Source organism: Bombina bombina, unplaced genomic scaffold, assembly GCF_027579735.1.
Source record: "Bombina bombina isolate aBomBom1 unplaced genomic scaffold, aBomBom1.pri scaffold_490, whole genome shotgun sequence".
Taxonomy (NCBI): Eukaryota; Metazoa; Chordata; class Amphibia; order Anura; family Bombinatoridae; genus Bombina; species Bombina bombina.
Window position 1 is genome coordinate 108,488 of NW_026512754.1, and position 24,192 is coordinate 132,679.

At 38.9% G+C, this 24,192-nt stretch overlaps 1 protein-coding gene across 1 annotated transcript in view; it reads left to right on the forward strand.

The window, feature by feature from the left end:
• Positions 1 to 24,192, forward strand: part of LOC128644522 (prolyl 3-hydroxylase 2) — a 201,486-nt gene that overhangs the window by 56,019 nt on the left and 121,275 nt on the right. The window contains exon 2 of the mRNA XM_053697104.1: positions 12,393 to 12,536. Coding sequence (XP_053553079.1) covers positions 12,393 to 12,536 — 144 coding nt within the window. The remainder of the gene's footprint in view (positions 1 to 12,392; positions 12,537 to 24,192) is intronic.

The window sequence follows — 24,192 nt, forward strand, 5'->3', positions numbered from 1 at the left end:
TTTAGAGAGAAAGTCTATTGCCATCAGAGCTTTGTGTAACAGTGGGATATAAAAGTAAATAGCCTTTCTAGAAGAACATTTATGGTGCTAGGAGACATAAGGGTTTTCTCCTAAAAGTTGTACTGTTCCACAGCTGGGACATATATTATAATGGTACAGTACAGCAATGCTCTAATGACAGGGAATAAACATTCTTTTGGTCCTTTAAAATAAACATGAATGTCAAAATTAAACTTTTATGACTTAGATGTGGGGGTAGATTTACCAAGCAGCGGATGCTGCTATCTACGCTCAAAGTTTTCGACTCGCCAGAAACTTAAGTTAAGAAGCAGCGCTGCTCCTTAATCATCCCAGCGCTACGGAATTTGGCGGCACTATACAAATAAATTATAATAATCCCGATCCGATCAGGATGATTGACACCCCCTGCTAGCAGCCGATTGGCCGCGAATGTGCATGCTATCTGCATTTAGCGATGTCGGGCGGATGTGATTTGCGACAGCGAATCATGTCCGCCTGGCAATTGATAAATTGACCCCAAAATACAACCTTTAAAAAAACTTTCCAATTTACCTCTGTTGTAAAAATGTACTTCTTTTTCTTGGTCTCCTTTGTTAAAATATCTCTTTTCCATGATAGCATACATAGGTGTAGGCTCAGGATCACGTACATCTCTCGAACACTGTATGTATATATCACAGAAGTGTTAAGCAATGTTATAAATGTGGTACTCAAGCCACTTGCATGCACACCAACCACCTACAGTATGCTCTCATCTGAATCATAAAAAATATCATTTTGGCTTCCATATGTCTTTATTATTATTTTTTTAAATCAAATGTTAACTTACACCAGTCATCAAAATGATTGTTAGAACAAATATAATTTGAATGTCAAAACACTTTTACCCAGTCCTAGTCCTATCACACGTTCATTTTTATATATACAGGTGGCCCTCGGTTTACAACGGTTCAATTTACACCGTTTCAGAATAACAACCTTTTTTTCCAGTCATGTGACTGCTATTGAAAAGCATTGAAAAGCAGTGCATTTATTAAAATAGCCAGTAGGTGGAACTGTTCGCTTGTGTTGCAGCAAAGCCAAGCAAGCGAAAATTAATCAGTTTAACCAGACCTGAGCAATCGAGCATATTTTAAAGGGACAAGATCTTCCTGTCTATAAATCAGTCCATATTGGAATGCATAGAAAGAACTGTTCGCAGAAAAATGCAAGTGAAGTCTGTGTTGTGTGATTATTTTATTAGGTTTATAATGCTGTTTAACAAATGTTTTTGTTCATTTAACTTAGTTTAATTATATATTCTGTGTTGTGTGATTATTTTTTTAGGTTTATAATGCTGTTTAGCATTTAAAGTCTTCATTTCAAAGCTTTAAAAATAATGTATTAGGTGTTACTTATGACAATTTTGAGAGGGGCCTGGAACTTAACTCCCTCACTTCCCATTGACTTACATTATAAACGGGGTTTCAATTTACAACGGTTTCGATTTACAACCATTCCTTCTGGAACCTAACCCCGGCGTAAACTGAGGGCTACCTGTATATTACCTGTATGTGTGTGTGTATATATATATATATATATATATATATATATATTTATTAACATTGCTTCTAATAATTATAAATCTTGTAATCAAATTTCTTTATGTTCAATAAATTGAGATGTTCCTTTCTGTGTTTCCATTGCATTTGCTTTTGCTGAAGAAGTTGACACATAATATTAGAGATAGGAACTCATGAAAGCTTCACCTGTAATACAAACAGAATTGACTACAGGTTTCTGTAGCACACACACAGTCATGAATGAATTTATGTTGTTCAGAGCAGTTGACAAATTGATGTTAGTTTCATTTATAGTGATTGGAAAACCAGCGTCATCTCCCAGGCTAAATTGGCCTCTGTGCCTATGGGAGCTATGAAAGGATGTGTGTATTATCCACCCCTCAATTCATCAGTCTTTCATTTGCATCAATGAGCCTTTTTACACACAGCTTCATTGGATCATTTCAGTCAGTACTGACTGGGTATGGCATATTTTGAAACTGTTTAATTCCAGGTCTTTTAAAATGCTTTTTACTTCAATTTTGTTCATTAGTTGTCTTCACTTATTTCCATCCACTCTTAGGCTACAGTGCAAGTGGGCTTTATGTCGTCATAAGGTTCATACACAGTGTTTACTGGAAAATCTCTATATATTTTTCTCCGGAATGCCTACGTCTACATCCGATGACTTCATTCTGTTGATACGAACAGCATGAAACACAAAGAAAGTCATTCATCAAAGTCTCCAGAGCAGAACTTGACCAAAACGCTGTAATATTTTCAAACAGAATTATATTTAAAAATTAAAAAAAGCAAAAATAGATGAGAATGGTGAACACACTAGTTTGTGCTTTTAAACTGGTAAAGGGAAACTATTATGTAGGGACATGTGTCTCCGCAGAGGTGATAAATCAAGGTATATAGTTAAAGGAATAAATGGACATTAAACTCAATATTTAATCCACTCATAAAATGTTTAATTCAAGAAAAAAAACTTGCAATACACATACTCATTTACTCTTTCTCCTGCTGCAAAATAGCTCTGAAAAGTGTTGTTTCACTTCCTTCCAGAGAGTCTGCAGTGCCTCCATCATACTTAAAGGGACAGTCTAGTCCAAAACAAACTTTCTTGATTCAGATAGGGCATTTCATTTTAAACAATTTTCCAATGTATTTCTATCACCAATTTTGCTTTGTTCTCTTGGTATTCTTAGTTGAAAGCTAAACCTAGGAGGTTCATATGCTAATTTCTAAGCCCTTGAAGGCTGCCTCTTATCTCAGGGCATTTTGACAGTTTTAAACCACTAGAGGCTGTTAGTTCATGGGTTTCATATGGATAACACTGTGCTCATGAACGTGGAGTTTCTAGGAGCCAGCACTGATTGGCTAAAATGCAAGTCTGTCAAAAAAACTCAAATAAGGGGACAGTCTGCAGAGGCTTAGATACAAGATAATCACAGTGGTAAAAGGTGTATTAATATAACTGTGTTGGTTATGCAAAACTAGGGAATGGGTAATAAAGGGATCTATCTTTTAAAAAAATATATTCTGGTGTAGACTGTCCCTTTAAGTATGATAAAATTTACCTGATCGCTCAATATTCTTCACAGTGGTTGGCTAGATCAGAGCACAAGCTTTTTTACGTCTCCCTTTTTGGCCAAAGCAAAGGAGACCAGGATTCTATCAGGGTGTATCCCTGAACTACTTTTGAGTTCCATAAACTTAGAAATTTGCACCTGCCCTGTTAAATGATTTAAACCATTTATTTTCCAATCCAGTGATAAATTGCTGATATATACTTTGAGTCTGAGCTATACTATGAGCTTTACACTAGACATAATGTTATTGGAAATAATAAAGGAGGCAGAGAGAAATAGTCACAAGGAATGTAGTAAATTAAAGTACAGTGAAGACCAGTGATTATTATTTGCTTACAAATTCTATGTGTGTTTTGGATTAGATGGTAGACACAATACTCCTTTTGTATCTGTATTTCATTTGGCTTTTTCTGACTCATTTCTGTGAAGCAGACATTTTCTTTAGAAATGATGCCATGTACCCCAATACTGCAGGTACCTCAGGCAGTCAGTAAATTCTGATTTTAGTGAAAACTGGTTTATGGAAAAGGCAGGTGTTATGCAAACAGCTTCTTGCTCATGTTTAAATAAGGATTTTTTTCTTTTTAGAAATCGCACTTTTAATGCCAACTAGGAATAAATTATTGCTGTTGATTGTGTTCTTTGCATTCCAGTGCAACCTATGTAAAAAAAAAAAAATCAAACTCAGTAAGTGTGAATGTAAAATAAAACCAAATGACTGATTAACTAGCTGTGTGCCCTGAAGTTGTATATACTAAATATGTCGGCTTGTTTCTGCCGAAGGGCCAAGTAATGCAAGTATTGACAGAGATGTCGTAAACATCTCATGCCTTTTTACTCCGTTACATATATGGTCAATAAATCAAACAGTTACTCAGTACTTTTTTGTTTCAGAAATTTATTAAAGGAACATTCTTATTTAAAAATAAAATGTTCCATTTTCTTAGACTGTTTGATTGTTAAACAAATTCCTTTTTTTTATTTTGTGTTTAACTCCCTCAAAGGAATTAACCATATAATCAATTACACTTGCAACACTTCCATTCTGGTCCAGATGAGGATACATCTAGTCACTGAGTGTACACGTGTATGCCTGCATAGGGCTGCCAGCTGTCTTCTACAAAAATACTAGACAATCTATAGGTGACTGGGCACGATGGTCTCTGGGGTCACATAAGCCCCTCCCACCAAAACTCTAACTTAGACCCCACTCTTAATCCTACCGTGTATATATTTCACAAAAAAAGCAGTCATTTCCCACCTAGGCTGCCAGTAACCTAAAATCAATAATAGGACCTATATGGTTGCCAGTAACAATTGTAAACAGTAGAGATTTGACCCACTTGACTTCCTCTCGCTTCTTTCTGCTCTATATATGTAATGCATTAAGGGTTAGGAGGCCTTTTACATTTAACTAACACACAAAGACGTACAAAAACTGGATATTTAAGATTTTAGTATTTCTGTGAAGATCTTACTGAACAGTCTGCTAAAATACTGAACTGTCCTGTTGAATAACCTTTATTAACACGCACACATATATACACAGACCCGGATATAAATTAGACTCACAGAGCGAGACTGAGAATTAGCAAACTAGAGAGGTGCACTTTATGTTGCACATGAGAAAAGCATTTCTGTGGAGTGCAGATGTTCAGAGGAAATACACAAGAGGGTATATGAGCCTTAGCTTGGACATTTGTAAGACTTGCTTGTATATAGAAATATACTCATGCATGCAGCCATATATTTCAACCCCTGTAAAAAGGATGCTGTCACCTTTCAATAAATAAGCAGAGATGTATTTTGGTTTAATCCGACTAGGTTGCCTCGACAACAGAATTTAGGGCCGATAAACAAATTATATAATAAAATGCCTTATTACTCTATGCTCTCCAAATGTCTTATGCAATACAAATCTGTGATCTCTAGTTGTCTAGTGTGGGTGCATGACCCCTTTAAGTGTTCCTGACCGCTGGTTGTGAGAAACATATGAAGTAAATATAAGCTAAAGTTTGTTCGCAGTGAGGAGGTTTTGTGGACAACCATTTTTTTTCAGTGCCTAGGGCAGCACACAAAAATACACCATTGTGTACAAGCTTTAATTGTTTTAATTTATTCTCTGTTTTTCGTATGGATCGATTTGCACATTGGTATAAAGATATCCCTGGTCATTTTAGTTTACTGACAGGCTGTTGAGAAATGTGTGCTTGGGGCATGGAATATTTAGTTTTCAGATACAGCTTTAGCTGCTGGGCTTTAAAAAAATGAGCTCATCAATTTGTCAGTCTACTGAGGCCTTCAGCCCCTGCTTACTCATAAAAATACCACATGCTAAACTTGTTCTATTTGAAGCTAACATTTCTAAAGAGACATATAAATATATCATTAGTCCTGACTTGACAAATTGGCTTCTATATAGATTTCTATGTCTGGTTCTTTCTGAATGTTCTACATATGTATATTTTCAGACAATCTTATCCAGCTCCTAAATGTATATAACTGTCTCTTCAATCTTTTTGCCTCCTAAATCTAAAACAAATATGTTAACCCTTATATAACAAACACTGCCTTTACAAGAATACATACCTGATTTTCACATCTTGTTCTTGTTAATTAGGAAATTCATTTTTTTTTTAACTTTATGCATTGGTTCAAAGGCAAAGAGATGCCAAAAAATAGCCCACAGGCAGAAGTAAAAGCTGCCACTCCTTTGTAACACCCATCATAATTAGCACTTAATTATATCAAAAAATTTTTTTACCTCACATAACAAATATCTGTAAGGGTGTTCACATACTTGTTCTGAACTGTTACGATATGTTTTGCTCTTAATTGAAAAATTGCACTATATTATATTGCACCCTTGAATGAAAAACTACTGCTGAGCAAACATTGGTCTTAAAGGGACAGTAAACACCTTGCGATTTTAAAATGTTTAGTTATGCATAATGAAACAGGTTTGCAATATACTTTCACTATTTTATTTTGCCCCGTTTCCATGAATTTTTAGTCTGAAAATTTAGGATTTTTTAATTTTCAGAACTTGAAATGCAACCTGTTGACTTTTCAAGGTTAACACTGCCACATATATTTTTCTAATTGTCTTTAATTGATAACAACTGCAAAACAATTAACTTTATACTAGCTTTATGACCAGGGGTAGCCTAGATTTCCTCTTCCAAATAAGAAAATAGTGAGTGTAGATTGGCTATTGAGTCAGTAAAAATATGTAGATTTGTTTTTAGACTTGTCTGATATGTTACTCTGTAGCAACACAACAGAAATGCTCCCTTTCTACAAGGTGTTTCTTGTTTCTTTAAAGCCTATATAAGGCTTGTAGAATAACCACCATTTGCTGGTGTGCATATTGTAATATGCCCCCAGCTACTTCCTAATGTGGGGGACAGGGGAGGAGGGGGCCCCGACCACTGGTTTAGTAAGGGGCCCCAACATTCCTAGTGGTGACCCTGGTTGTCATGCAGGGTGTAACTGCAGCCAGTACCTTAACATAAAGTGCTGGCCTGGCACTGCAGACAGTCTATACTATGTACTCACTCAATCAAGTGTTAGTGACATGAAATGAGCTATTCAGTCCCCCCTGTCTCCCCATTCCATGTTGTGCTCGCCCTGCCCTCCCGCGGTTCCAGACGCCAATAACTATCTGAAGGGCTGGCTGTTTGCTGAGGCGCATCATCGTTGCACATGAAAAAGAGGGAAAGCCGAAACTTTCTTCATGCCTAAGTCCCCCTGATTCTGGCTCACTGGCTGACCCTCAGAGTTGTGTGCTGCCTGCTGGCTAGTGGAGTAGACATGTGAGTTGGACTGACCTGTGTCTATGTGACTGGGGGAAGGGAGCTTGGAGCCTGAGTAGAGCTGCGAAGCCAAAAAGCAAGAAGACATAATAGAGTTATATGTAAGAGCACTCAGGGGACGCCGGCGGCGATCTGGGTTCGGATATATATATTCTTCTCTTGTACAGTTGATAGGTATAAAATGACATGCTCTAACACAGTGGTTCCCAAAATGTATCGGTTCACGGCACTCCAAATGTTTCAAGATTGTTTCAAGGCACCCCAAGTCAAACCATAGTTTTATAATCTATATTACATACCTGACAGTTGCAGTGTGCAGTTGGTGGCTTGGCGCGATTAGTATTAAACGCAAATGACCTTTTATGAGGCTAGCAGAGCATTGTTTGGTATTGACAAATGCTGAGAAAAAGTAACTTGTTGTTTTAATTTGTACCTTTCTGGTTTTACCAACCATATTTGAATGATTGATGATTTTGGCTCCAGAATACATGATTTTAAGTAAGCTAAAATGCCATTTAGAAACCAAACACACTACACACCGCGGTCTTTCTTCACCATTGACATTTGTTGATGTAAAGCCAAAATCAATATAATTGTTATCATATTTACGACATTTCCGCTTCTTCACACACCCACCACTAGTTTGTGGTGTATCCTTTTCATTTTCAGTCCTAGTGTGCTTATTAAATAAAAATGTGTCCATTTTTAAGCGTATACTAACTATGTACTCGCAGATAAAGTCATATATTCATGTGATAACATTGTGCATCGTACACATCTCGCATCTGGGTGAGTACATTCGGGTCTATTCTCGAAACAATACGGTCTGATCAGTGGTCTTGTCAGTGGCACATCCTTTATGAGAACTTTTACGGTTGCAAAAGAGGAATATTTCGAGGCACACCTGTAGACCAGTCATGGCGCACCAGGGTTCCCCGGCGCACAGTTTGGGAACCACTGCCCTAACAAATAAGAGCCCTTTAATGTTTTCCCTATAATGGCCCGTTTCCTTATGTTTTGTTGCATTTTACCATGTGCAGCTTCTGTATACAAGAATTAATTCTCTTATAATCTTTTACATTACTTAGTTCACTTTTTTCCCAGATAAAATGTTACTGAATAAAACCTTTCTGTAACGGTATGAAGAACATGTGGGCCCTGAAGCAATACTTCATAAAATGTTACAGAGAAAAAGCCACATTCAGAATGGAACACAGTACAGTATGGAAGTGTTCTGTTCATTGCTTTGGAATGCATCACTCTAGGGAAAACTCTTTGCAATTGAACTACGTCACCCCTGAACAAGCAAATCATTGTGTAGTGATGATGTCATATCAGGAACATGTACCACTGCATAAATCTCATTATAGAACTCATGGAAAATCAGCTAATGCTCCCTGGAAAACAGGACATTTTAAATAAAGTTATTATATCCTTACAGTATACAATTTACCTACTTTTCAGTTGGTGCTATAGCAATGAAAATGTAAAAATACTTCACTACATAATTAAATCATATTTTTTTTTTTACAAGTTCTCTTTAAATACTGTAACACAAACCTGAAAAATCTTTAAATAATCTCTGTTTTTGAAGTGTCAGGCTTCAGAAAACGTTTCCACATAAAACGAGAACTTTTTGGTTGCATGGCTGTTAAGGGTTTGGAGTAATAATAAATAAAAAACTCACAATACTGTGGTTAACACAGAAAATGGTATAAACTAAAAATATCAATGAAATAATAGCCATGTAAGCATAACTGGAAAATATCCCTGCTTATTTAAATAAAGAGAGAAATCACTTTTTGACATTATCTTATTCATGAAAAGTTACCGAATGTTGATAATTATGTAAAGTATCCCAAAAAATTGAGTACACCCCTCACATTTTTGTAAATATTTGATTATATCTTTTCATGTGACAACACTGAAGAAATGACACTTTGCTACAATGTAAAGTCGTGAGTGTACAGCGTGTATAACAGTGTAAATTTGCTGTCCTCTCAAAATAACTATTAACCATTAATGCCTAAACCGTTGGCAACAAAAGTGAGTACACCCCTAAGTGGAAATGTCCAAATTGCGCCTGATTAGCCATTTTCTCTCCCCGGTGTCATGTGACTCATTAGTGTTACAAGGTCTCAGGTGTGAATGGGGAGCAGGTGTGTTAAATTTGGTGTTATCGCGCTCTCACTCTCTCATATTGGTCACTGGAAGTTTAACATGGCACATCAAGGCAAAGAACTCTCTGAGCATCGGAAAAAAAGAATTGTTGCTCTACATAAAGATGGCATAAAGATGGCCTAGGCTATAAGAAGATTGCCAAGACCCTGAAACTGAGCTGCAGCATGGTGGGCAAGACCATACAGCGGTTTCACAGGTCAGGGTCCACTCAGAACAGGCCTCGCCATGGTCGACCAAAGAAGTTAAGTGCACATGCTCAGCGTCATATCCAGAGGTTGTTTTTGGGAAATAGACGTATGAGTGCTGCCAGCATTGCTGCAGAGGTTGAAGGGATGGGGGGTCAGCCTGTCAGTGTTCAGACCATATGCCACACACTGCATCAAATTGGTCTGCATAGCTGTCGTCCCAGAAGGAAGCCTTTTCTAAAGATGATGCACAAGAAATCCCGCAAACAGTTTGCTGAAAACAAGCAGACTAAGGACATGGATTACTGAAACCATGTCCTGTGGTCCGATGAGACCAAGATAAACTTATTTAGTTCAGATGGTGTCAAGCGTGTGTGGCGGCAACCAGGTGAGTACAAAGACAAGTGTGTCTTGCCCACAGTCAAGCATGGTGGTGTCATGATCTGGGCCTGCATGAGTGCTGCCGGCACTGGGGAGCTACAGTTCATCTTGTACTGTGACATACTGAAGCAGAGCATGATCCCCTCCCTTCAGAGACTGGGCCGCAGGGCAGTATTCCAACATAACGACCCCAAACACACCTCCAAGACGACCACTACCTTGCTAAAGAAGCTGTGGGTAAAGGTGATGGACTGGCCAAGCATGTCTCTAGACCTAAACCCTATTGAGCATCTGTGGGGAATTCTTAAACGGAAGGTGGGGGAGCGCAAGGTCTCTAACATCCACCAGCTCTGTGATGTCGTCATGGAGGAGTGGAAGAGGACTCCAGTGGCAACCTGTGAAGCTCTGGTGAACTCCATGCCCATGAGGGTTAAGACAGTACTTGAAAATAATGGTGGCCCCAACTTGGACATTTCCATTTAGGGGTGTACTCACTTTTGTTGCCAACGGTTTAGACATTAATGGCTGTGTGTTAAGTTATTTTGAGGGGAGAGCAAATTTTCGCTGTTATACAGGCTGTACATTCATTACTTTACATTGTAGCAAAGTGTCATTTCTTCAGTGTTGTCACATGAAAATATATAATAAAATATTTACAAAAATGTGAGGGGTGTACTAACTTTTGTGGGATACTGTATGTGCGTTTTTTACTTTATAAGAATAAGTGAACAAGCAATTTGTTTTTTCTTGTTTGATAACAATGTGTTATTTTATCCTGTGAGCTTCTTAAAAATTAATTTTCCATAAGTAGAATAATATAAGAATAACCATTTCATAAACCTTTTTATACCACCTTTTTCACAATTCATTCCTGGCACACACCGACACCATAATCTCTTCCACTAAATTAGGGAGATACCATTTTTAGCCTCATTTTCACCAGTAAAGAAACCATACACTACAACCTCATGCTTGTAAACTGAGACTCAAGGCATCTGTAACCTGAGACTGAAGGCAGCGTCGATTACCCACCATAGTAAACTCCCATTTTTACCCACTAACTGCCAACGAACCCCACACTATTTTGGCTTACATGGGCTTAAATACCCCTTCCCCTGATACAGGGTTAAATAATTGTGGGAGGGGCAGAGATGACAGGTTAATTTTTATTGCATTGATATCTCATCTTTTCATTTTAATTATCCAAAACCATAACATAAAATATCATCAATTAAATTAATACAATAGGACAAGGGACCTGCTTCGAGGATCTTAAAATCTATAGTGTTCTTTTTTGTAGCCTGTCTGTTGCCCTCTTAGACATTCCCTGTGGTCTTAGACATGTACGTAACAAAATAAATCCCCCTCAGTTCCTTTTCCTGTATTTCTCAACATACCATTTTGCTATGTACCTAGTAAATAATGGAAGGCCTGGATGTCTAACTCTGTTCCCCCAGGGCTTTAGTAGACAATTTGTTTTATTTTTCAACTTTGGCAGCGATGGCTTAATCAACTTATGTCATTAATCTTTCCCCATTATAAGTTATACCAAACAATTGTGTGAAAGCTAACCAGTTCCTTCTTGTCTTTAATAGCTTCCACAAGTATAATTTTCATTGGAAAAATAAATTGAGCATTCATCAGACCGCTGTTATTCTACATACCCCAAACCTTAGTTCAGCTTATGATAGTTTTTACCAAACAACTAATAGAATAGTCTTTGGCATTGATATGTATGTACTGATTAAAGAGACATAGGGGCATATTTATCAAGCTCTGTATGGAGCTTGATGCCCCGTGTTTCTGGCGAGCCTGCAGGCTCGCCAGAAACAGCAGTTATGAAGCAGCGGTCACAAAAACCACTGCTCCATAACCTGTCCGCCTGCTCTGAGCAGGCGGACAGACATCGCCGGAAATCAACCCGATCGAGTACGATCGAGTTGATTGACACCCCCTTGCTGACGGCCCATTGGCCGTGAGTCTGCAGGGTGCGGCGTTGCACCAGCAGCTCTTGTGAGCTGCTGGTGCAATGCTGAATACGGCGAGCGTATTGCTCGCCGTATTTAGCGAGGTCTGGCGGACCTGATCCGCACTGTCGGATCAGGTCCGCCAGACCTTCATAAATAGGGGCCATAGTCATTTTACTATATATGACTTAGAAATTAGGCTCTTCATTGCAAATGACTTGCAAACAAAACAAATGTTTTAGAAGTATTTAAAACATCATTTTTTTAGCAAATGTTTGTTTTGCAGTTCAGAGACACACGTCTTGAAAGGTATCTAGAGTGTATTTTATCTTCATTGCTTTGTCTATTTAATAACATATGAATGAGCTCTTGTACATATCAAGCAATCCTTGTGCATCTTGTAGGATGGTCATTGTTCTGCCTTCCACTGAAGAGGAACAATTACAATACATTTTTAGATTTATGTTACAGGAAAAGCAGTCAAAATAATGAATAAGTAAATAGTGCACTGCAATTTTGTTTATTCACAATGTGTAATTGAACATTTAACAGGGAATTTAATTTTGAAATAAATGCCTTTGGTAATATTATTTAGAAGCATTTATTAAGTTGGTTATATTGATAAAATGTAATTTGTTAGTACTATGTAAGAGAATAAACAGTTACATGTAATTCATACGTACTGTGTTTGCTTGTTTTCTAGTTGAACCAGCTGGATAAGGCAGCAGAAGCCGCTCATACATTCTTCATGGCCAATCCAGAACACATGGAAATGAAGCAGAATCTAGCAAACTACCATTTCAAGTCAGATGATCACCTAGTGGATAGGGAGCGCTGTGCTTATATGGTGAGTACAAGTTTCAGGCTTAACAAATTCTGTGAGTCAGTGAACCAAAACTACTAACATTTCTAGTTCTGGAATATGGCTCCTCAGTATTCTAACTTTAAAATATGTTGATACTTAGTTACCCTATACTTATATCAAATAACCTGCTAAGGCCACTTAGTAACAGTTACAATTAATTTATCATTTCATTTATATCAGAGAATTTTGCTATATTCCACAAAACCATTGTTTGTACACTTTGGTGACTATGGACTGTCCATAATTGTTTTCAGCAGATGAGGTTAGATGAAGAAGACCTAGGTTTCAACAAGGCGATGACAATTTCTTTATAGGAACTAAAACTTAACGCCTATTTTCTCAATATTTAAACATTTCTAAACTTTGCTGTACATAGTTACAGCTAGAATTTATTTAGTAATGTACCTTTAATCTAGTTACCTTTGACTGTTTTATTTTTTTTGTTGAGTGAGGCGTGCTATGTTCAATAGTTACTGGTCATGTACATGGGTAGCAGCACTTCGAAAATGCAACCACATACTCCTAATACCCATATTAAAAGTAGGTAAAAGTCACAAAAAAGAAGCAGCACCACCAAGTTGTCTTCAACAGATTTATTTGTGCAAACTCCACAGTATCCAAGCCAGACCAACAAACAACAACGTTTCGGACTTAGTCCTTAATCATGCATAGTTACACCTGCAGATCATGCAGCTTAAATACACCTAAACACCACACCCACCACACATCATACCTGTAGCACACCTGCTATGATTCCCTCTTGTGGTCATTAACAGAAATTACAGTTAAAGACTAGTAATGTCAGAATTAAACACATACAGCTCTTGGTAAAGTAGCAAGTTAAAACATAATATCCCTAAACCACAGAATAATTATATAATACAGAGCCCCAAAATTCACCATAAATCATATATCATCACCGCTTAAAGGCATAGAGACCAATCCAGCTCCCTATTCATCCCCCTAGGGTACATTGTGTCCAATTTACTAATCCAAAAGACTTCCCTTATTTTTAGTCTATTGGTTCTATCACCACCCCGCCTAAGAGGTCCCACCTGTTCTAATATTTGAAATCTTAACTGAGTTAAGTTATGGCCTGCAGATAAAAAATGATTGGCAATGGGGACATCTAATTTTTTGTTCTTATACTGCTTTTTTGTTGAGTTATCCGTTCATGGACTGTACGGGTGGTCTCCCCAACATACCCCAAACCACATGGGCATTTAATATAATAAACAGCAAAATCAGTGTTGCAAGTATAGTGTCCCCTAATTTCAGATTTTTTACCTGTGCTAGGATGGCTAAATGTAGGGCCCTTAATGATATTATTGCAATTGGAGCAACCCAAGCACGGAAAACAGCCCAAGTTCTTATTGCGAATGTAACCCTGCACTAATGCCTTTGAAGGGCCAATATCCGCATGCACCAAATAATCTTTAAAATTCCTTCCTCTCTTAAAGGCAGGCATTGGTGGCTCTTTAAACTCAAGTACCTCGGGTTGTATATCTGTAGTATGTGCCAATATTTGGAGATTATTTTACAAATTCTGTTACTCAGTTTAGAATACTGACTGACAAAAATTAGTCTATTAGATTTCTTTTTCACTTTAACCTGTTTCTGTTCTAGTAGACCTTGTCTGGGGATTTGTTTCACACCTTCAATCTCTTTCTGTATTAAGTTTAATGGATAACCCCTAGCTATGAAACGGTCTCCCATTTCTACTAATCTTTGTTCTACAGGGCCTGTCTCAGAGACAATCCTTTTAACTCTTAAGAGTTGGCTCTTGGGAAGGGACCTAATCAGAGAAGGGGGATGCATGCTATTATAGTGAAGGAGAGTGTTGCAATCCCTTTATTTCTTGTGTAGATCAACTACAAGACCCTGGTTACTCTTAAGTATCCTAGTGTCAAGGAAAACAACACTCTCCTCACTACAAACCAATTTAAATTGGATATGACAAGTAGCAGAGTTCAAATCATTAACAAAATTTTCCAGGGTTCCAAGCCACACGCCAAAGATGTCATCTATATATCGCCACCAGGTGGCGCCATAATGTAAAAATAGTGGATGACTGTAAACAAAATATTCCTCATATACATTCATATATATGTTGGCGTATGTAGGGGCGACATTGGAACCCATGGCTGTGCCTTGTAGCTGTAAGTAATAATTGTCTTTGAATAAAAAAATAGTTACACCACAAGATGATGCTCAACAATTGTAAAATAAACTCCCTATGAAGGGTGTTATATCTGTCATCTTGACTCAATATTTTACCTACAGCACCAATGCCAGCTTCATGTTTAATTGATGTATATAATGAAGTTACATCTAGGCTAAAAAGAATCCCTTTAGTGTTCTCCAATGGTAGATTTTGTAATTTTAAAAGGAAATTCCCAGTGTTATTAAAATAAGAGATGGTCTCAATATTTTGTCCAAGTATATAGATACTTTGGATAATAAAGACCCCATCCCCGCCACAATAGGGCGTCCAGGAGGGGCAGTAACGCTCTTATGGACCTTAGGGAGTGTATACAGGACTGGGGTAATATCCTCTGAACTACTAAGAAACTGTGTGGTATCCTTATCAATAATGCCTAATTTGGCTGCTGTCAGCACACAAAACATGATCTCCTTGATTTTAAAGAAACCTTTCTTTAAAATCAAGAAAGAGATCATGTTTTGTGTGCTGACAGCAGCCAAATGGATTGCAACACTCTCCTTCACTATAATAGCATGCATCCCCCTTCTCTGATTAGGTCCCTTCCCAGGAGCCAACTCTTAAGAGTCAAAAGGATTGTCTCTGAGACAGGCCCTGTAGAACAAAGATTAGTAGAAATGGGAGACCGTTTCAGAGCTAGGGGTTATCCATTAAACTTAATACAGAAAGAGATTGAAGGTGTGAAACAAATCCCCAGACAAGGTCTACTAGAACAGAAACAGGCTAAAGTGAAAAAGAAATCTAATAGACTAATTTTTGTCAGTCAGTATTCTAAACTAAGTAACAGAATTTGTAAAATAATCTCCAAATATTGGCACATACTACAGATATACAACCCGAGGTACTTGAGTTTAAAGAGCCACCAATGCCTGCCTTTAAGAGAGGAAGGAATTTGAAAGATTGTTTGGTGCATGCAGATATTGGCCCTTCAAAGGCATTAGTGCAGGGTTACATTGGCAATAAGAACTTGGGCTCTTTTTTGTGCTTGGGTTGCTCCAATTGCAATAATATCATTAAGGGCCCTACATTTAGCCATCCTAGCACAGGTAAAAAATTTGAAATTAGGGGACACTATACTTGCAACACTGATTTTGCTGTTTATTATATTAAATGCCCATGTGTTTTGGTGTATGTTGGGGAGACCACCCGTACAGTCCGTGAACGGATAACTCAACATAAAAGCAGTATAAGAACAAAAAAATTAGATGCCCCCGTTGCCAATCATTTTTTTATCTGCAGGCCATAACTTAACTCAGTTAAGATTTCAAATATTAGAACAGGTAGGACATCTTAGGCGGGGTGGTGATAGAACCAAGAGACTAAAAATAAGGGAAGTCTTTTGGATTAGTAGATCGGACACAATGTACCCTAGGGGGATGAATAGGGAACTGGATTGGTCTCTATGCCTTTAAGGGGTGATGATATATGATTTATGGTGAATTTTGGGGTTCTGTATTATATAATTATTCTGTGGTTTAGGAATATTATGTTTAAACTTGCTACTTTACCAAGAGCTGTATGTGTTTAATTCTGACATTACTTGTCTTTAACTGTAATTTCTGTTAATGGCCACTAGAGGGCATCATAGCAGGTGTGCTACAGGTATGATGTGTGGTGGGTGTGGTGTTTAGGTGTATTTAAGCTGCATGATCTGACTATGTAACTATGCATGATTAAGGACTAAGTCCGTGTGACAGACCCTTCTGTCAGGACTGAAGGAGTTAATTGTGTTTAGCTAAGAAACTAATTTCTAAAGACAGAGTTGCTGGCTCCAGCTATAATCTAATTAGTGCTAAGCATTCTATTGTTTGATCACCTCCAGAGAGAAAACGCCTAAGTGATAAGAAGGGCCAAGAGTGTCTTGTGGTTGAAGTGTTTAAGTAATATAATTCTATTGTATCATGTCAAAGGGCTTGTTCCCTCCATGTAATGTACAACAGTCTTTCAACCTCCATCTGGGGGGGTGTCAAACCTGTATAAATACTAGGCATCTAGCCTTTAATAAATGTCATTCTGTTTTAAACCTGAAAACTGGCTGGTTTGTGAATTGCTGATTCCCTATGCAGGACGTTGTTCCCTGGTATTAACCCTTGGTACACTGTTGGTACTGTAACATTGGTGGCAGCGACGGAATGAACCTTATCGCCCAGAAGAGCAACTACACAAGCCAGTAACCTCAGGAAGAGGGGGATTATTACAATACTGACTAAGATGGAAAAGAGAAAAGTAAATTTTGCAGCTTTTAAAAACTTCCTGGAAACAGAAGGAGAGATTGATGGGTACCTTGCGGATTTTGAGAGGCAATGTGCACTACACAAGGTACCCGCAGAGGACTGGGTCACGATATTATCTGGAAAATTATCCGGCCGGGCCAGAGAGGCTTTTCGGGCCATTCCAGATGAGGAAGTCAGGGATTATAATACGGTAAAAGAGGCTCTGCTCTCCAGGTATGCGGTTACACCGGAGGCATACCGGAGGCGGTTCAGAGACGCTGTTAAATTAGCTGGAGATTCCTACCTTGAGTGGGCATGTAAGGTGCACCGCACAGCAGCTCACTGGATAGCGGGGTGCCAAGCCATATCTGGGGAAGAGGTGCTGCAGCTATTCCTGTTGGAACATTGCTTCGACAAGTTACCCGCAGGAGTTCGAGAGTGGGTTCGGGACCGTAAACCCTCCACCCTGCAGGAAGCGGCTCGCTTGGCAGATGAGTATACGGATGCCCGCAAACTGGACACTGCTACCACTAAGCCCCCTGCTAGAGTGGAGTACAGACCCCCAGTCACCCCAGCAGCTGCCAGTTACCAAACCCCGGCGCACCGCTATACCACACGGCCTCCGGCCACGAACTACCCTCAGAGAGCCCTGTTCAATTTGCGGGGCTACTCACAACCGATTCGATGCTTTGGATGTAAGCAACTAGGGCACAAAAGACCAGAGTGTCCCCTAAACGCAGCGAACCAAGCACAGTCCTGGAGAAGACCTGCCGGCGGAATCCCACGTAATCCTCAGCCTGCGGCCCGCTACGTAGAGGCGCAAGAATGCTGGAGCATCCTACATGAGGCAGACCTTGTGCAAGCTGCCCACCGGAATAACCGGCAACTGGTTAAAGTGAATGGGAAGAAGGTCAGTGGTCTACGGGATACTGGTGCTACCATGACCTTGCTTCAAAAGAACTTGGTGTCTGAGAAACAGTACACTGGAGACACTGTGGCTGTGAGGGTAGCAAGGGGCGATGTGTTCAGCCTACCTGTTGCCAGGGTACATTTGGATTGGGGAGTGGGCGCTAGACCTGTGAATGTGGGGGTCAAGAAGGACTTACCTGCTGATGTTCTTCTTGGAAATGACTTGGCCCCCCTTGTTTCTGCCTACGCTCCTATGGGTCCCGCTGATGTTAACTCTGTGACTACCCGTGCCCAGATCCGTGCAGCAGAGACTGACCCACCTGCTGCTAAGCCCCAGGACGCTGAGCTCAGTAAATCTCTATCCGCTATTGATATGTGGAGGTCCCGTTACAATGCGCTGATGAAGGAGAAGAGGAGCGCAGAGGAAAAAGCACGTTTAGAACGTGAATCTCTGCTAGACAAGCTGCACCGACAGACTGCAGAAAACACCAGCTTGAGAGTGGGACATGAAACCTTAAAGACAAACTTAGCGACACTTGAGGAGAAGCTGACGCTGGCTCATAGTGAGGTGCAGCAACTCAAGGGCACCCTATGTCAGTATGAAGGGATTGTGGATACCTATAAAGAGCAGGTACAGAAAACTCGTAAAGAAGCTGATGGGATTTTGAAGGACTGTTTAGCCCTAGTCTGGGCACTGAGGAAGTTGAACCCTTCTTTGTATGGACAGGAATTCTCTCTCATAACGGGAATACAGATGGATTGTCCTGGCAAACTGACATGCCTACCACCTCCTAGTCCGGTCATCCCCAGGTTGACCCGCCAAAGGGTCAAGCCGGGTCTGCCGGAGTGTTCCACAACGGGGGAGATATGTGACAGACCCTTCTGTCAGGACTGAAGGAGTTAATTGTGTTTAGCTAAGAAACTAATTTCTAAAGACAGAGTTGCTGGCTCCAGCTATAATCTAATTAGTGCTAAGCATTCTATTGTTTGATCACCTCCAGAGAGAAAACGCCTAAGTGATAAGAAGGGCCAAGAGTGTCTTGTGGTTGAAGTGTTTAAGTAATATAATTCTATTGTATCATGTCAAAGGGCTTGTTCCCTCCATGTAATGTACAACAGTCTTTCAACCTCCATCTGGGGGGGTGTCAAACCTGTATAAATACTAGGCATCTAGCCTTTAATAAATGTCATTCTGTTTTAAACCTGAAAACTGGCTGGTTTGTGAATTGCTGATTCCCTATGCAGGACGTTGTTCCCTGGTATTAACCCTTGGTACACTGTTGGTACTGTAACAGTCCGAAACGTTGCTGTTTGTTGGTCTGGCTTGGATACTGTGCAGTTTGCACGAATAAATCTGTTGAAGACAACTTGGTGGTGCTGCTTCTTTTTTGTGACTTTTATCTATTTGGGTATTGTGCAATACCCTTAAAGCTTGCACACCTCTCTGGTCCCAGGTGCTGGAATTTTAATTTGTTTTGCCATATTAAAAGTAGGGATGGACCGATATATCGGAGCAGCCGATTTTTAGTTCCAATATTTGGAATTTCTGAAAATCAGTATCGGCCAGAAACGTACCTATATGGAGGAAATCAAAAGAAATTTAAGCTCTGTGTACTTCAGGGAAACTATGTAGTTTTAAGTGATACAAATCCTCTATAGCACATATAAGCTGGACATAGCATCTAATAATAAATAGCACTGATAAAAGAGTCCAAGCCCAGGTGTTCCTGGGAGCTCAGTTACCAACTACCATACCACCAATGGCAGGCCTGTAGATGGACTTGCATAAACAAACATATATGATTTGTGAAATGGAAAATGTGATCTTTAAGTGGCACTAAAAGCTACATAATTTCCCTGAAGTACAGAGCTAAATTACTTTTGGTTTGCTCATAGGGGTCAGCAATACATAAAGAGCTTTGCAGTAGTGACTTAAATTTAATGTTATATCAGTGTTCAGTTTAAAGGGGATTTATGCCATTTTTCTATGTTTTGGGAAGCCATTTAATAAGTTAATTTTCAAGCACTTTATTTTTCCCAGTTGCTTACTTTTAATGTTGTTGAAAATTTTAATAAGCATGTTCAGTTTATACCAGATTTCTGTAGAAATTGTGTTGATTTTTCAAAACTTTAAATGTACAGAATATCGGCTCCTGTTATCGGTTATTGGCCTGAAAGGCGGTCAATAATCGGTATCGTATCGACCCTGAAAAAACGATATTGGTCTATCCTTAATTAAAAGGCCTCTCCCTATTACACAATGCCCAGTGCTTTGCCTTAAAACTACTGGCACAGTAAGTCTACAGCCAATTTACTTCCCATCCTCCAAGTCTCTACTTGACCTGCTGCAATGTGACCATAACACCCTACAAAACCCACACTCTACACTATTGTAGCAAAGCAAAAGGAGAATTATTGTTACATCTCCTAGACCTCTACATCACTGGCCTTTTCTACTGCACAATCTTCTCTCCCTGGGCTGTACTATATTACCTAGTTATGATTTTAAGCATATTTCTCTCATTCAGTGTCTCCTTTTATGGTACCTTTCTATCATTGCCATTGTCTGCTGAGGTGTCCCAGAAACACATGTTTAATGTTTGTCTCATTCTATAATTCTTCATGTGAAAATCTATCAAGCTTCACTGATTTCTATAACCACCTCTATTTTAACACCCAAATACCTCCTCTGCCTTGGAGTGAGAATTGACCCTGTTCCTTCTTGAACCCCTCACATTCATTCTACTACATCCTGTTGAACAATGCTGCAAATTTGGCAAATTAGCAGCTAGCCTGGAGTCAATACAAGAGTTGGCAAATTAAAGTGCAGTTTAGTTGCTTTTGATGCGTTCTTGAAAGCACCAAGGGCATTTGAGTAATGTAAAGTAATTAAGTTATTTTATTTTTCTTTTGACCTTGCATTTGTGTGGTAGGAACTTTTTACTTCCCTTTAAAGCAAGGGATAGAAAAGTCAAAATTTAAATGTGCATGGGTGCATTTGAATTTTTAATAAAAGCATGTTTTCAATATCCTTCCATTAGCAAAAATGCTCCAGTAAAAGTTATTGCAGTTTTTCAGTGGCATACACACATATGCCGTAAGTGCATTTGCACCGGTATCCCCCCCCCAATAAATTATATACAAAATGTCCTAGTGATTTATTGAGCAGTTATAGATAACAGAAATCTACTTACTCTATCATAGATAAAATAGTTATCACATTAAACTCTGGACTGTTAATCTGATTTATTATAACTATAATAGCTATAATGGGTAATTTCTGCATGACATAATGTACCAAAGTTGTGCACCATATAGCAAGGCAGTGGTGGCTCTGCATAATGAATCAAACAGAGGTGACAATATATAAAACAAACAAACCTAGAGGCAGGATGAACTCTTTTGATTTTCACTATTATACATAGATTTATACTAGCATGTCTAACAGGAAAATGTATCAAGCAGAGAACCTGTCCACCTGCAATTGCCACTTGGCAAAAATTAAGACTGCAGAAGAGCTCTTTTGTTCAATTCTGACCCCTGCTCTTGGACAATCAATCGTGTAAGAGTAGGGCCTGTCACTCACCTCAAAAAGCAAGTTTGAGGTGATTTATCTCCACCACCTAGGATAATAAGCAGAGGCAGCTTCTTAAATTTGTGGTTGCAGACTCACTCTTGCATGCCTGAACTGCAAGTTTTTAGAAGCTTCAAATGAATCTTGCTAAATTTTCCCTAAAATGTACATTTTTCAAGCCCTATCAGATTACATTAACTTGCAGTGGCATACTGGCAAGTTTTTTTTACACTAATAAACATACCTCTCTGCACTATATGATAATGCAAGGCATCTATACAATAATATAGTATAGTTAATGCAGAGTGCCTCTACACGGATAACGTATATGCTGCACTCTATAATGATGTTGAGGGTTTACACACTGAAAAACAAAACAGAATGTCCTGTATAATAATGATGGGCGCCTATACACTGATGGTGAGCACTTTGTGTTGCATAATTATGCTGAACATCTATGCATTGTATAATTATGCCAAGTACAAGAGGTGATATTGGTGTCACATGAAGAAGCTGGAATACATAAAGAACCGAATCAAAATGGCAGAAGAGATGCCAGAAAAAGGTGTTCACTTTTACGTACACCGAGATTGGTATAAAGACGTGTGTGTTCTCTCTGTGGCAACTTCTCCGGTAACAGCAACACCCCCTCAGCAAAGCATTCCAATATGGCGATGCAATTTCAGCGGAATATTCGCCCGAATATCTTCTGCTGCTGATGGGTAGCTGAACCCAATTCTTACGGAAGCCTTGGAGGGACAAACCACTTATTGGAATAGGAGCAAAGCGTTTAGTAATGTTGTCTTTTTTATTTTACATAACGCTAATATGAGTTACATTGTGTCCTACTCTTTTATTGATGTATGTATCGTTCTTGGACTGATCCTTCTTCAATCCCTCACTAGCTATCAGAATAAGTAGGGCAATCACGCCCATTTTCTATTTTTAACCAATAAGGATGCCTTACTGCCTTTAAATAGACAGCCGTAGATTCCATCAGGAGCTTGAAAAAGACCCATAACGGGTTGAAACGCAATGGGGACATCTAATTTTTTGTTCTTATACTGCTTTTTTGTTGAGTTATCCGTTCATGGACTGTACGGGTGGTCTCCCCAACATACCCCAAACCACATGGGCATTTAATATAATAAACAGCAAAATCAGTGTTGCAAGTATAGTGTCCCCTAATTTCAGATTTTTAACCTGTGCTAGGATGGCTAAATGTAGGGCCCTTAATGATATTATTGCAATTGGAGCAACCCAAGCACGGTAAACAGCCCAAGTTCTTATTGCAAATGTAACCCTGCACTAATGCCTTTGAAGGGCCAATATCCGCATGCACCAAATAATCTTTAAAATTCCTTCCTCTCTTAAAGGCAGGCATTGGTGGCTCTTTAAACTCAAGTACCTCGGGTTGTATATCTGTAGTATGTGCCAATATTTGGAGATTATTTTACAAATTCTGTTACTCAGTTTAGAATACTGACTGACAAAAATTAGTCTATTAGATTTCTTTTTCACTTTAACCTGTTTCTGTTCTAGTAGACCTTGTCTGGGGATTTGTTTCACACCTTCAATCTCTTTCTGTATTAAGTTTAATGGATAACCCCTAGCTATGAAACGGTCTCCCATTTCTACTAATCTTTGTTCTACAGGGCCTGTCTCAGAGACAATCCTTTTAACTCTTAAGAGTTGGCTCCTGGGAAGGGACCTAATCAGAGAAGGGGGATGCATGCTATTATAGTGAAGGAGAGTGTTGCAATCCCTTTATTTCTTGTGTAGATCAACTACAAGAACCTGGTTACTCTTAAGTATCCTAGTGTCAAGGAAAACAACACTCTCCTCACTACAAACCAATTTAAATTGGATATGACAAGTAGCAGAGTTCAAATCATTAACAAAATTTTCCAGGGTTCCAAGCCACACGCCAAAGATGTCATCTATATATCGCCACCAGGTGGCGCCATAATGTAAAAATAGTGGATGACTGTAAACAAAATATTCCTCATATACATTCATATATATGTTGGCGTATGTAGGGGCGACATTGGAACCCATGGCTGTGCCTTGTAGCTGTAAGTAATAATTGTCTTTGAATAAAAAAATAGTTACACCACAAGATGATGCTCAACAATTGTAAAATAAACTCCCTATGAAGGGTGTTATATCTGTCATCTTGACTCAATATTTTACCTACAGCACCAATGCCAGCTTCATGTTTAATTGATGTATATAATGAAGTTACATCTAGGCTAAAAAGAATCCCTTTAGTGTTCTCCAATGGTAGATTTTGTAATTTTAAAAGGAAATTCCCAGTGTTATTAAAATAAGAGATGGTCTCAATATTTTGTCCAAGTATATAGATACTTTGGATAATAAAGACCCCATCCCCGCCACAATAGGGCGTCCAGGAGGGGCAGTAACGCTCTTATGGACCTTAGGGAGTGTATACAGGACTGGGGTAATATCCTCTGAACTACTAAGAAACTGTGTGGTATCCTTATCAATAATGCCTAATTTGGCTGCTGTCAGCACACAAAACATGATCTCCTTGATTTTAAAGAAACCTTTCTTTAAAATCAAGAAAGAGATCATGTTTTGTGTGCTGACAGCAGCCAAATGGATTGCAACACTCTCCTTCACTATAATAGCATGCATCCCCCTTCTCTGATTAGGTCCCTTCCCAGGAGCCAACTCTTAAGAGTCAAAAGGATTGTCTCT